Below are 15,807 nucleotides of genomic sequence, written 5' to 3'. Positions count from 1 at the left end.
GGGGCCAGCCCCTTCCCTGACTGTGACGCACGCCAACAAGGTTTGGACGAGTGATTCCACCGTCCCTTGCTCCCCCATAGAGGAAACCACCCTGTTTTAACTCTGAAGAACTGGTCCGACGCAAAATATATACAAGTATCGCAGAGGAATTTCAAAGGTACTCACAGTCGCACGAGGGTCTTGGACAGAGAAACGCAATGGTTTGAAAGCTCTGCGTTGCTAATAAACATTTTTAATCATTTTTATAAACGTGTAAACAGCAAAGAACGTATGGCTGCTCTCCCCCGAACGCCGCAATGAGGAGGAGGAGTAGGGTATATCTGCAGAGTCGCACTGCCGTCTCGGTGATGTTTAGACGTTTATAAAAATTATTTAAAATGTTTATTAGCAACGCCGAGCTTTCAAACGATTGCGTTTCTCTGTCCAAGACCCTCGTGCAACTGAGAGTACCTTTGAAATTTCTCTGCGATACTTATAGTATAACGAACGTTTGGCGTCGGACCAGTTCTTCAGAGTTAAAACAGGGTGGTTTCCTACGGGGGAGCAAGGAACTGTGGATTCACTCGTCCAAACCTTGTTGGCGTGCGTCACAGTCACGAAAAAAGGGGCAAGGGGGGGGGGGGGGGGCTAGTCCCTCAGTCCGTGGTGGTGCGGCGGTACCAGAAGCGCGCACGGAAGTCGTCGCTGCAGGTCATGAAGCCGGGGTTGGTGGGCGAGTGCACGATGCAGCGCACGATGTTGTTGTGTCCCAGCGACAGCAGGTTCTTGCGCTCGGCGGAGCGCGAGTCCCAGCAGCACAGGCTGATGGTGCGCTCGTCCGGCAGCAGCACGTAGTCCTCCGTGTGGTTGAACACGCCCTGCGTGCGGTGCATCTGACGGCCGCTGAGCCCCGCGCCTGCAGGGGAGGAGGAGGAGGAGGGGGGGAGGAACACGGGTCACGGGGGGGCGGGGCTTAGTAGGGCTGGACCCAATAGTTACAAGCTTCATTCAGAACGTTGACATTTAAAAAAAATATATTTATATATATATATTTTATATTAGTTTTTCATGCGTCTATTCATTCTGTTTAAACCAATGGGGTTTTTCCTAGCCTATCTGCATCCGCTCGGCGCTCCATCAAGACGTCACCATCACTTTCGTACCAACCGTGCCCTTATTGGATTATTTATGTTGACGAAACTGATGAGTTATATTCATTAAAGAAAGTTGATTTAATAAAAAATAAAAAGACTCATTTAATCAGATTAATCACTTTATTCAAATTGAGGATTTATTTTTATGATTACATAAAAAGCTCGAAGCTTCATTCGAAAACTTCAATAGAAGCTTCGAATGTAAATTAAATTACATTCAGTATAGTTATAGGCTACATTTGGGGAAAAAACGCTACATTAATTAATATGGCCTGTATTGATCTATTTATTGTGTGAAATTATTGTCGGCCCGGTACCGGACCACTCGGCCTTAACCCGACATTACCACATACAAAAGGTATCTAATTATTCTCTATTGCCCATATTTATTGTAACGTATAATATAACTGATAGGGCATACAGACATAATCTGCACCTTTGATTACACCGTTTACATTCTCATATTCCGAGTTAATTACATATATATTTTTTATTCAGATAAAACTTTATAGCCTAAATATATGTCTTTCTACTATTACCCTGCCCATATCTGTACCTCCCCTACCCCCTCCTGCTATGACGACGAATTTCCCCAAGAGAATCAATAAAGGCATATCTTATATTATTCAAGGTGTAATTTCCAATACCGTGATAATCAATCCTACAATTCTTGATTATGTGATTTGACTTCCACATTGCTAACAAATGCTAAAAGCTCATCAGCTGCTGGACTACTAGAGACTCCCAGAAGCAGTCAAAAGAGGATCGGTAATGCAGCCTTTATCAACTATGCCCCAAAACTATGGAACAAACTACCCCAAAACATCAGGGAAGCCAACTCGCTAGACATCTTTAAGACAGCTTAAAACCTATCTCTTTGCTCAGGCATTTCACTGATAGATATCTGCTACCACCTAGTGGCAAGAGGAAACATCAGGGATATCCTGACACAACTTGTATTTACCTGCACTATTCTTACCCTGCCTACTCTTGTACACTGCCTATCAAATTCATGTGTCGGTTATTGCACTTTTTACTTCTTACTGATGACTATTTTTAAACTGAATCATTTTAAACTATTTTTATTATTTGCTAGATCCAAATGTGAAACACTGTGATTATTTGTATTACTGAATAGAGAGAGCCTATTAGGATGCTAGATCCTAATGTGAAACACTGTGATTTGCCATATCTTGCTATGCTCGCTCATGCCTGTATTTTTTATGTCCGTTCTATTTTATAATTTTTTGACTATTTTTAAACTGAATCATTTTAAACTATTTTTACTATTTGTGTTACTGAAAACTGTAAGCGGAGAGCCTATTGGGATGCTAGATCCTAATGTGAAACACTGTGATTTGCCATACCTTGCTACCTGTCTATCTTTTTATGCTCGCTTATGCCTATATTTTTTACTGTTGTGAAGCACTTTGAACTGCAACCTCGGTATGAAAAGTGCTATACAAATAAAGTTATTATTATTATTATTAAAAGGAAACTGATGCCAGCGACAAAAACACAGGTGCAAAGAAGGTTTGTGAAGAACTCTCAACCTGACACTTCAGGGTTTCCCCCTGAGGAAACATGGAAGGTTCCGGGCCTCACAGACTGACCAGGAGTGGGGATACAAACTAATGCTATTATCTCAAACAGACACCGAGCTTAAAGGTCCACTCAGTCAAACATAACCTGTGGTGTGCCGCAAGGGTCAATTCTGGGCCCTAAACTATTCATACTGTACACCGAGCTTAAAGGAACACGCTAACATTATGGGAATGTTACCGTCTTCTCCAGAGTCAGACAAGATAGATATAATATACCCATTTCCTCTCTGTGCGTTCAGTAGAAAGCTATCCAGCTGCAAGCTAGCCTAGCACAGCACAAATGAATGGAAGTGGATACAGACCACTAGCCTAGCTGTTGGCCAAACTACTATGCTACTATACTTATACTACTACCAGTACGTACTATACTAATGTCTATACTACTATGCTACTATACTTATACTACTACCAGTACGTACTATACTAATGTCTATACTACTATGCTACTATACTTATACTACTACCAGTACGTACTATACTAATGTCTATACTACTATGCTACTATACTTATACTACTACCAGTACGTACTATACTAATGTCTATACTACTATGCTACTATACTTATACTACTACCAGTACGTACTATACTAATGTCTATACTACTATGCTACTATACTTATACTACTACCAGTACGTACTATACTAATGTCTATACTACTATGCTACTATACTTATACTACTACCAGTACGTACTATACTAATATGTCTATATACTACTACTACCTACTATACTAATGTCTATACTACTATGCTACTATACTTATACTACTACCAGTACGTACTATATGTCTATATACTACTACTACTACTACTACTACTACTACTACTACTACCTACTATACTAATGTCTATACTACTATGCTACTATACTTATACTACTACCTACTATACTAATGTCTATACTACTATGCTACTATACTTATACTACTACCTACTATACTAATGTCTATACTACTATGCTACTATACTTATACTACTACCTACTATACTAATGTCTATACTACTATGCTACTATACTTATACTACTACCAGTACGTACTATATGTCTATATACTACTACTACTACCACTACCTACTATACTAATATGTCTATACTACTATGCTACTACATCTATACTACTATGCTACCATACTTATACCACTACCTCTGAGCGGATCTCGGCCTGTCTGTCCGACATCTCCGCCTGGATGACGACCAACCACCTCAAACTGAACCTAAGCAAAACAGAATTGCTCCACCTGCCGGCCAAATCCTCCCCCCTGACCGACCTTTCCATCACAGTCGAGAATGCAGCTGTGACCGCGTCCCCGACCGCCAAGAACCTTGGTGTTGTCCTCGACGACCAGTTGAACTTCTCTGCTCACATCGCAGCGACAACCAGAACCTGCCGATTCCTCCTGAGCAACGTCAGAAGGATACGCCCCTTCCTGACAAAAGAAGCCACCCAACTCCTCGTCCAATCAACAGTCATCTCCCGCCTCGACTACTGCAACGCACTGCTCGCTGGCCTCCCGGCCACTGCCACTAAGCCTCTTCAACTCATTCAGAACGCAGCGGCCCGCCTGATCTCAAACCTACCGAAGTCGGCCCATGTCACCCCACTTCTTAGGGACCTGCACTGGCTCCCCATTGCTGCACGAATCCGCTTCAAGGCCCTTGACCTAGCATACCGTGCGGCAAAGGGAACTGCTCCCGCCTACCTCCGGTCAATGGTCTCTAACTACACACCCTCAAGACCCCTACGCTCTGCATCTTCTGGCCGCCTCAGACCTACTCCTATCCAAGCTCCGGGAGGGTCATCAAAGAGAAGTCGCCTATTCTCAGTCCTTGCCCCACAATGGTGGAATGAACTACCCACCCCAGTTAGGACAGCCGAAACACGTCCAATCTTTCGCCGTCGACTAAAGACTCACTTCTTCAACCATTATCTGAATTAAAAAAAAAAAAAATCTAACCCTAACTAACCATACTGTCATGCACTTGTCCTAATAAACTAACCTACACTGTAGCACTCAACACTTTGATGAACATTGTTACTCAGCTGATAGAGTTGTGCTCTTCCTGATGGCTTGTCGTACAGAACTTGTAAGTCGCTTTGGATAAAAGCGTCAGCTAAATGACTAAATGTAAATGTACCTACTATACTAATATGTCTATACTACTATACTACTACCTACTATACTACTACATCTATACTACTATGCTACCATACTTATACCACTACCTACTATACTAATATGTCTATACTACTATGCTACCATACTTATATACTAACTTATACTACTACCTACTATACTAATACATCTATACTACTATGCTACCATACTAAAACGACTAAAGCGTAAAAGGCGGGCGCTCACCCGTGTACTTGACGAGCGTGCGGCCCGTGGAGATCTCCCACAGCTTGACCACGCTGTCCTTCCCGCTGGACAGGATGTACTTGGAGTTCTTGGAGAAGACGGCGGAGCAGACCTCGGCCCCGTCGTGGGCCTTGTCGAAGGTGGCCACGCAGCGGTTGGACACGCCGTCCCACAGCTTGATGCTGCCGTCCTTGCTGCAGGTGACGTAGCTGTTGGCGCTGTGGTTGTAGCTGACGGCGCTGATGGTGTCGGTGTGCTGGTCCAGCGGGTTGCAGGACACGAAGCACTGGAAGGTGTTGACGTCGTAGAGGCGCAGCGTGGAGTGCTGCGTGCCCACCAGCAGGAAGTCGCCCGAGGGGTGGAAGGAGATGGAGCGCAGCATCTCGGCCTCCTGGAGGAGACGCGGGGGACGTGGTTTTATTAGCCGTCGAGGCTCGTTACTCAAACAAGATCATCATCATCATCAGATACAACTGAGGTCACCCTAGGGCTGCACAATTGAAAGAAATCTCGATTCATAGACCTATGCAATCTTATTTCTAAATTGTAAAGCGATTTGGATAAAAGCGCTATATAAAAAAGCAGCCATTTACAACTTTTTCAAAAAAAAATTACATTAAAAAAAGTTAAAAAATATATAATATTTTTTTACTTAACTTTTTTTAAATGACGAAAAATTATAACCGTGAGAGCATCGTGATCTCAATTCTTAGAGAGAAAAATCGTGATTCACATTTGAGCAAGAATCGTGCAGCCCTACATCACCCTCATTTTCAATGTTGTTGAGACTTTACAGACATTTCAATGCACATATTTCTACAATATATAACAATAATAAATATGAATAACTATCTATATAGTACTCTTCACACATGGGCCGCAGTCCAGAGTGCACCACACAGCAATTCGTATAAAATGAACATAGGCATAAAATCAGCACACAAATTGACTAAAATAAAATAAATAAAACTGGATAAATTGCAGACATAAGAATATGTATAAAAGACAATAAAAGTAGTGCTGTTGTGCCCTTCCTGATGACTTGTCGTACAGAACTTGTAAGTCGCTTTGGATAAAAGCATCAGCTAAATGACTAAATGTAAATGTAAATGTAGTGCAATGTAAACATGCAGACTTAAGAATAGGCATAAAATAAGTACAATAGTACAATGTCGCTCAAAGGCATGTGAACCCCCCTGGAACAGTCAGTCCCCCAAACACCCCACACATCAATCCCTACCACATCCCCATCCAAGACAGCCCCCCCCCCCCCGCATTATTGTTATTATTATTATTATTATAAAGCATGCGATGACAGAAGGAAAACACAATAGATAAGATGTTCCTCTATTGATCCCCTTGGCGCAATGATGCATGGAAGCGTGGGGGAGGGGGAGGTACAGGTATGAGCAGGGTAGTAGTAGAAAGACATAAATATAGGCAATACAATTAGATATGAATATAAAAATATGAGAAAAGATAAACGGTGTAAACAATATATGTACAGTATATAAATGGTAAATGGTGCATTTTTATCCAAAGCGCTTTACAATTTTGTTCCTCACATTCACATATGTATTTAAAGGCTCTTGTACAGGTACTACTACTAACCTGTATGTATTTAAAGACTCTTGTACAGGTACTACTACTAACCTGTATGTATTTAAAGACTCTTGTACAGGTACTACTACTAACCTGGATGTATTTAAAGACTCTTGTACAGGTACTACTACTAACCTGTATGTATTTAAAGGCTCTTGTACAGGTACTACTACTAACCTGTATGTATTTAAAGGCTCTTGTACATGTACTACTACTAACCTGTATGTATTTAAAGGCTATTGTACAGGTACTACTACTAACCTGTATGTATTTAAAGGCTCTTGTACAGGTACTACTACTAACCTGTATGTATTTAAAGGCTCTTGTACATGTACTACTACTAACCTGTATGTATTTAAAGGCTCTTGTACAGGTACTACTACTAACCTGTATGTATTTAAAGGCTCTTGTACAGGTACTACTACTAACCTGGATGTATTTAAAGACTCTTGTACATGTACTACTACTAACCTGTATGTATTTAAAGGCTCTTGTACATGTACTACTACTAACCTGTATGTATTTAAAGACTCTTGTACAGGTACTACTACTAACCTGTATGTATTTAAAGGCTCTTGTACAGGTACTACTACTAACCTGTATGTATTTAAAGGCTCTTGTACATGTACTACTACTAACCTGTATGTATTTAAAGGCTCTTGTACATGTACTACTACTAACCTGTATGTATTTAAAGGCTCTTGTACATGTACTACTACTAACCTGTATGTATTTAAAGGCTCTTGTACATGTACTACTACTAACCTGTATGTATTTAAAGGCTCTTGTACAAGTACTACTACTAACCTGTATGTATTTAAAGGCTCTTGTACACATGTACTACTACTAACCTGTATGTATTTAAAGGCTCTTGTACATGTACTACTACTAACCTGTATGTATTTAAAGGCTATTGTACAGGTACTACTACTAACCTGTATGTATTTAAAGGCTCTTGTACAGGTACTACTACTAACCTGTATGTATTTAAAGGCTCTTGTACATGTACTACTACTAACCTGTATGTATTTAAAGGCTCTTGTACAGGTACTACTACTAACCTGTATGTATTTAAAGGCTCTTGTACAGGTACTACTACTAACCTGGATGTATTTAAAGACTCTTGTACAGGTACTACTACTAACCTGTATGTATTTAAAGGCTATTGTACAGGTACTACTACTAACCTGTATGTATTTAAAGGCTCTTGTACATGTACTACTACTAACCTGTATGTATTTAAAGGCTCTTGTACATGTACTACTACTAACCTGTATGTATTTAAAGACTCTTGTACAGGTACTACTACTAACCTGTATGTATTTAAAGGCTCTTGTACAGGTACTACTACTAACCTGTATGTATTTAAAGGCTCTTGTACATGTACTACTACTAACCTGTATGTATTTAAAGGCTCTTGTACATGTACTACTACTAACCTGTATGTATTTAAAGGCTCTTGTACAAGTACTACTACTAACCTGTATGTATTTAAAGGCTCTTGTACACATGTACTACTACTAACCTGTATGTATTTAAAGGCTCTTGTACATGTACTACTACTAACCTGTATGTATTTAAAGGCTCTTGTACATGTACTACTACTAACCTGTATGTATTTAAAGGCTATTGTACAGGTACTACTACTAACCTGTATGTATTTAAAGGCTCTTGTACATGTACTACTACTAACCTGTATGTATTTAAAGGCTCTTGTACAGGTACTACTACTAACCTGTATGTATTTAAAGGCTCTTGTACAGGTACTACTACTAACCTGTATGTATTTAAAGGCTCTTGTACAGGTACTACTACTAACCTGTATGTATTTAAAGGCTCTTGTACATGTACTACTACTAACCTGGATGTATTTAAAGGCTCTTGTACATGTACTACTACTAACCTGTATGTATTTAAAGACTCTTGTACAGGTACTACTACTAACCTGTATGTATTTAAAGGCTCTTGTACAGGTACTACTACTAACCTGTATGTATTTAAATGCTCTTGTACAGGTACTACTACTAACCTGTATGTATTTAAAGGCTCTTGTACACATGTACTACTACTAACCTGTATGTATTTAAAGGCTCTTGTACATGTACTACTACTAACCTGTATGTATTTAAAGGCTCTTGTACAGGTACTACTACTAACCTGGATGTATTTAAAGGCTCTTGTACAGGTACTACTACTAACCTGTATGTATTTAAAGGCTCTTGTACAGGTACTACTACTAACCTGTATGTATTTAAAGGCTCTTGTACAGGTACTACTACTAACCTGTATGTATTTAAAGGCTCTTGTACACGTACTACTACTAACCTGGATGTATTTAAAGGCTCTTGTACATGTACTACTACTAACCTGTATGTATTTAAAGACTCTTGTACAGGTACTACTACTAACCTGTATGTATTTAAAGGCTCTTGTACAGGTACTACTACTAACCTGTATGTATTTAAATGCTCTTGTACAGGTACTACTACTAACCTGTATGTATTTAAAGGCTCTTGTACATGTACTACTACTAACCTGTATGTATTTAAAGGCTCTTGTACAGGTACTACTACTAACCTGGATGTATTTAAAGACTCTTGTACAGGTACTACTACTAACCTGTATGTATTTAAAGGCTCTTGTACATGTACTACTACTAACCTGTATGTATTTAAAGGCTCTTGTACAGGTACTACTACTAACCTGTATGTATTTAAAGGCTCTTGTACAGGTACTACTACTAACCTGTATGTATTTAAAGGCTCTTGTACAGGTACTACTACTAACCTGGATGTATTTAAAGGCTCTTGTACATGTACTACTACTAACCTGTATGTATTTAAAGACTCTTGTACATGTACTACTACTAACCTGGATGTATTTAAAGACTCTTGTACAGGTACTACTACTAACCTGTATGTATTTAAAGGCTCTTGTACAGGTACTACTACTAACCTGTATGTATTTAAAGGCTCTTGTACAGGTACTACTACTAACCTGTATGTATTTAAAGGCTCTTGTACAGGTACTACTACTAACCTGTATGTATTTAAAGGCTCTTGTACACATGTACTACTACTAACCTGTATGTATTTAAAGGCTCTTGTACATGTACTACTACTAACCTGGATGTATTTAAAGGCTCTTGTACAGGTACTACTACTAACCTGGATGTATTTAAAGGCTCTTGTACAGGTACTACTACTAACATGTATGTATTTAAAGGCTCTTGTACATGTACTACTACTAACCTGTATGTATTTAAAGACTCTTGTACAGGTACTACTACTAACATGTATGTATTTAAAGGCTCTTGTACAGGTACTACTACTAACATGTATGTATTTAAAGACTCTTGTACAGGTACTACTACTAACCTGTATGTATTTAAAGGCTCTTGTACAGGTACTACTACTAACCTGTATGTATTTAAAGGCTATTGTACAGGTACTACTACTAACCTGTATGTATTTAAAGGCTCTTGTACATGTACTACTACTAACCTGTATGTATTTAAAGGCTCTTGTACACATGTACTACTACTAACCTGGATGTATTTAAATGCTCTTGTACATGTACTACTACTAACCTGTATGTATTTAAAGGCTCTTGTACAGGTACTACTACTAACCTGTATGTATTTAAAGACTCTTGTACAGGTACTACTACTAACCTGTATGTATTTAAAGGCTCTTGTACACGTACTACTACTAACCTGTATGTATTTAAAGACTCTTGTACAGGTACTACTACTAACCTGTATGTATTTAAAGGCTCTTGTACAGGTACTACTACTAACCTGGATGTATTTAAAGGCTCTTGTACAGGTACTACTACTAACCTGTATGTATTTAAATGCTCTTGTACAGGTACTACTACTAACCTGTATGTATTTAAAGGCTCTTGTACAGGTACTACTACTAACCTGTATGTATTTAAAGGCTCTTGTACACATGTACTACTACTAACCTGGATGTATTTAAAGGCTCTTGTACAGGTACTACTACTAACCTGTATGTATTTAAAGGCTCTTGTACAGGTACTACTACTAACCTGTATGTATTTAAAGGCTCTTGTACAGGTACTACTACTAACCTGTATGTATTTAAAGGCTCTTGTACAGGTACTACTACTAACCTGGATGTATTTAAAGGCTCTTGTACAGGTACTACTACTAACCTGGATGTATTTAAAGGCTCTTGTACATGTACTACTACTAACCTGTATGTATTTAAAGGCTCTTGTACATGTACTACTACTAACCTGTATGTATTTAAAGGCTCTTGTACATGTATGTACGTACTAACCTGGATGTATTTAAAGGCTCTTGTACAGGTACTACTACTAACCTGTATGTATTTAAAGGCTCTTGTACATGTACTACTACTAACCTGTATGTATTTAAAGGCTCTTGTACACATGTACTACTACTAACCTGTATGTATTTAAAGGCTCTTGTACAGGTACTACTACTAACCTGTATGTATTTAAAGGCTCTTGTACATGTATGTACGTACTAACCTGGATGTATTTAAAGGCTCTTGTACATGTACTACTACTAACCTGGATGTATTTAAAGGCTCTCTTTGCAGACGGCTTGGAGTAGTCGAACAGCTTGAGGGTGTAGTCCCGCGACCCGGAGGCCAGGATCTGTTCCGTGGGGTGGAAGGCCAGGCAGGTGACCTCGTCCACATGGTCGTACAGCGTGCGGATCACAGGGTGGTTCTCCATGTTCTGCTGCGCCGTCTCGTTCATCATCACCTGGAATCATTCAAAAAAAGGGCCATTTCACCCAATAATCACACAATCACCCTGAACTCTTCCTTCGTCAGTTATTTGTGCAGGTGATTTTCCAAGGTGAGGTTATTATTAGATTAGATTCAAAATATAATATAATATACCTCGATGGGCATGGCGCTCTTGGCCAGCATGCGCTCCGTGTCCAGGATCTTGATGGAGGCGTCGGCGGAGCCCGTGGCAATGAGCTGGCCGTCGCGGCTGTAGGTGGCCACGCGGCAGGGCCCCTTGTGGGACGTGACGTAGCACGTCTCGTACTCCGACGCCTCCGGGGACAATGCCTGGACGTCCGCGTCGAACTCCAGGTCGATGCCCACGCCGGGCGCCACCGTGTCCGAGCGGCCGATGGCGTACAGGACGGCGCTGTCATCGCTCTCCAGCCCTGCAAAGGGAGTCGAGATGTCAGCTGTTCATGAGTGTCGGGTCAAGTGTTCCTTTATTAATCCCCATGGGGACGTTTATTGGTAAAGAGATTTGCACTACAATTCATACCTCATGTACCTCATCCCATTTCTGCATTGTACTGTATTGTATTGTAACTCAGTTACAACTTTTTTTCTACTCTGTATTGTATATCGTATATATGTATATTGAACACTTTTTGTTTACGTACTTTTGACTTTCTATTTTATACTTCATCTATTTTTATCTAGCACACTCTCAGGAGCATAACGGAAAAAAGCATTTCATATAAAAGTATTCCGTATTTTGAAAAATCTACAAAAACATAAAAAATTTAATAAAATAAAAAGTATTCTGTATTTTTGTATGACAACTAATAAAGAAACTTGAACTTGAAGTTCAGGTGTCATAGCAGCATGGTGTGTGGGGGGGGGGTGTACAGGTAAGAGAGGTAGTAATAATAATAGAACATAGAAGAAGGTGCAAGTAGTAATGATAATAGTAAATGGTGCATTTGCATATCTCTTTTATCCAAAGCGCTTTACAATTTCACCCATTCACTCACCCATTCACACACCCAACAGCGGCAAGGTGCCGACCTGCTCATCGGGAGCAGTTAGGGGTTAATAAGTGTCTTGCTCAAGGACACTTCGACACGCTGCCCGGGAGGAGCGGGAATCGAACCGGGAACCTTCAGACTACCAGACGACCACTCTACCCAGGGGTGTACGTTAACTTTTTTTGCACATAGCACTGGTGCTACAGAGGTTGATAGTTTTGTAGCACAGGCCAAAATCTTGTAGCACAAGTATAAAACGTGTTATATTTGTAACAGTCACAAATGTGCCTATTGTATTTGTGTTATTTAGTTGCAGTGCCATGTTTGGCTGTCATTTTCATGCTGACATGTTGACGTCACACAGCCAGACACGTTACGTGTAAGGAATTATGGGATTTGGTGTTGGGTGTATGGACTCTACTAGGGGTGGGAATCACAAGTTTCATCACGATACGATATCGATTCTTTGGACAACGATACGATATTTGCCGATATCTGCCATGATACGATACGATGCAGGTGCCTGCAATCGATGAGACTATATCATAAGCCGATTTAACACAATCAGTAACATTTAGATCAACTCAAAAAAGGTAACGAAAATATAATTTGAAAAAAATTTATTGAGCGCTTCCAGACATTTAAATGAAAAACAATCTATTGTTTTTAATACAAATAGACCTCCTGTTCACTATAAAGTGCCACGTTTTGATATATTGAGCTTTAAACTTTAAGTACCGTAAAAGAATTTGGAACTCACAACACGCAACCTAAAACCCCTTCCTCTCCCAAACCGTTCCTGCAATTGTTTTATGTTGCATGATGATCATGAATACATTTATTATGTATTGTATTTTTTATCTTTAAATATCAACATTATCGGTCCACCCTCAGTACATTTACTATCAATAGAACATACTCGTCTGACTTCATCTGATCTTTCCAAACGCACACATACAGAAGGGAGAATGCCCCCCCCCCTCCTTCCCAGTCCCCACTCTGCTGTTCTCTCTGGCTCTGAACAGGGTTTTAGCTTGTTGTTAGCTTACACGCTAACGTAACGTTAATTTCGGACTTTAACATGACGTGGTCATAAAGGAATGGCGAGGATTGCAAAGCATGTTAGATGCATTTGACCCGTTGCGGAATAAAACAGCAGGGATTTGTTTTGGGTCGCGAAATAGGCACACTAGCCTTGCTATGTTGCAATGTGCTTGTTCCAGACGCTACTGCGCTGTGCTGTAGAGTGGATACGAGTCGACTCCACAGGATTTTCAAAATAAGAGTATCGTTATTATGAACCGAACTTTGTTAGCTGCCGGAGCCATAGATATTATGGCTGGAGCTGCGCTTCTGCGGAGATGAGACCCGCCACAGGATTTTCAAAATAAGAGTATCGATATGAACCGAACGCTGTTAGCTGCCGGAGACATAGATATTATGGCTGGAGCTGCGCTTCTGCGGAGATGAGACCCGCCACAGGATTTTCAAAATAAGAGTATCGATATGAACCGAACGCTGTTAGCTGCCGGAGCCATAGATATTATGGCTGGAGCTGCGCTTCTGCGGAGATGAGACCCGCCACAGGATTTTCAAAATAAGTATCGATATGAACCGAACGTTGTTAGCTGCCGGAGCCATAGATATTATGGCTGGAGCTGCGCTTCTGTGGAGATGAGACTTGCCACAGGATTTTCAAAATAAGAGTATCGATATGAACCAAATGCCTATCGCACGGGTGCTACTGAAGTAAATCCATTCATCGCACAGACCAGGGTTCGAAATTAACGGGGGCTTGGGGCATAATGCCCTTGAAAATGGACAAAATGCCCTCGAAAATCAGTTAAGGGGGGCACAAAATGCCCCCGACAGTTTACTAATTATATATTTATCCGGTAATGGCGCGTCTGTGTATCGTACAGTTCAGATGACGCGCAAATAAAAAAAAATCATTTGGCGGATGTGAGCACTGGCTGCTGCAGCAGCAGCAGCACTACAGCTGAGCCAGGTGCTAGTCAGTTTGTGTACAAATGGCAAGCACAATCTAAATCAATCTTCATTACGACTTTAAAAACATAGCCATTAACATTACATAGGCATACACACATCTTGCCATAGCGTTAGCAGTTTGTACAACACAACGCACGTTTTAACTATAGAATCAGCCCGCGAGGTAATACAGTCAACGAAATGTTACCGTAGCTACTAGCTAGCAGAGGAGGAAATGGGAGTCTGAGAGGCGGGGTGTTTAAAGACAATGATAGGCGTTTATTCAACATCCAAGAAGGCTAACCTACAACTGTGTTTTACTAACTCCAACCGGGACTATTGCCGCTTTCCCACTGCATGTGTTACAAAGGATCAGATTAAACCGAATATATATATTTATTGATTGATATATATTGCATAGTATTTGTATATTGTTTGATATCCCTTGTATATTCCTTGTACATATACACGGAATATCCCTTTAGCCTACTACAGACCATAATATTTCATTCTCCTATTGGACAGCGGTCCACAGGCGCCAGAGCCATGCCTCCGGAGTCAGGTTCAAAGTCACCGTCAAGACATGTCTGTGCATGCCCGGCCTTGCCCAGGGATACGAGACAGAAATGTCGTTGGCACTAGTTTGTTCACCGTGCATATAAATATGGCGCAGGTGAATACAGAAGCGCTTAGTCTAAGAGTTACCCAATAAGTTGAAGCCTCACCCACGATACTCCGTGCGGTGAAGTATGGCCTGTTTGGCCCCAGAATAGAGCATTGAGACCGCGTGCGAATTAATAACTGAATTGTCAGAGTTTGGCGCTATACCGTCGAGTGCGACATATTTCTATTAAGTCAGTAATAGTCTATTTGTGTATAGTGTATCGTGCGGCTAAAGTTCTACAGTGACCAGCATCACCAACGCTTCCTCGTACCAGCTAGAGTTCTTATCCAGGCTGGGCTGCTTTCATGGCGCTTTCACCCGAGGAGACCTAGACGAGAACCGTGTGGACATGTACACTGGATTAATCTACCCGACGACTACATAGCCCTTTGCGGCTGGATTATATTTGTTTTGGTCCTGTGATTTATGGAGCGGAGAATCGCCGACGCCTGCACGTGTTGGATTTACCCTGTGAGGAGCCAAGTCGAGTCCGCGCCTCAGAGAGCCTGAGGCCGGCTAGCTTTCTTCACTGTGGAGCTACAGTCTACGGAGAACAGCTGTATTCGTCTGTGGATCAAGAGGCTATTGCACCGTCTCCTGTACTTGGAGTCTCCTTAGTCATCGTTGACCAGACTCTCTACTACCGACAGATCCTCTACCCCTGCTGGCTTACAACCAGGGGGACCCTTCCAGTA

At 40.8% G+C, this 15,807-nt stretch overlaps 1 protein-coding gene across 1 annotated transcript in view; it reads right to left on the bottom strand.

Annotated features, from left to right (window-relative positions):
* Positions 1-527: 527 nt before the first annotated feature.
* The window catches only part of cstf1 (cleavage stimulation factor, 3' pre-RNA, subunit 1), a 30,516-nt gene continuing 15,236 nt past the window's right edge, over positions 528-15,807 (bottom strand). Inside the window, exons 3-6 of the mRNA XM_084316924.1 lie at positions 11,603-11,880; positions 11,265-11,462; positions 5,100-5,490; positions 528-895 (exon numbers count right to left, since the gene is read on the bottom strand). Of these exons, the coding sequence (XP_084173050.1) occupies positions 636-895; positions 5,100-5,490; positions 11,265-11,462; positions 11,603-11,880 (1,127 nt within the window). The 3' untranslated portion in view covers positions 528-635. The remainder of the gene's footprint in view (positions 896-5,099; positions 5,491-11,264; positions 11,463-11,602; positions 11,881-15,807) is intronic.

The sequence above is a fragment of the Notolepis coatsorum genome (assembly GCF_963971535.1).
Source record: "Notolepis coatsorum genome assembly, chromosome: 6".
NCBI lineage: Eukaryota > Metazoa > Chordata > Actinopteri > Aulopiformes > Paralepididae > Notolepis > Notolepis coatsorum.
Note: the sequence above shows the minus strand (reverse complement) of the source record. Positions and strands in the feature narration are given on the sequence as shown.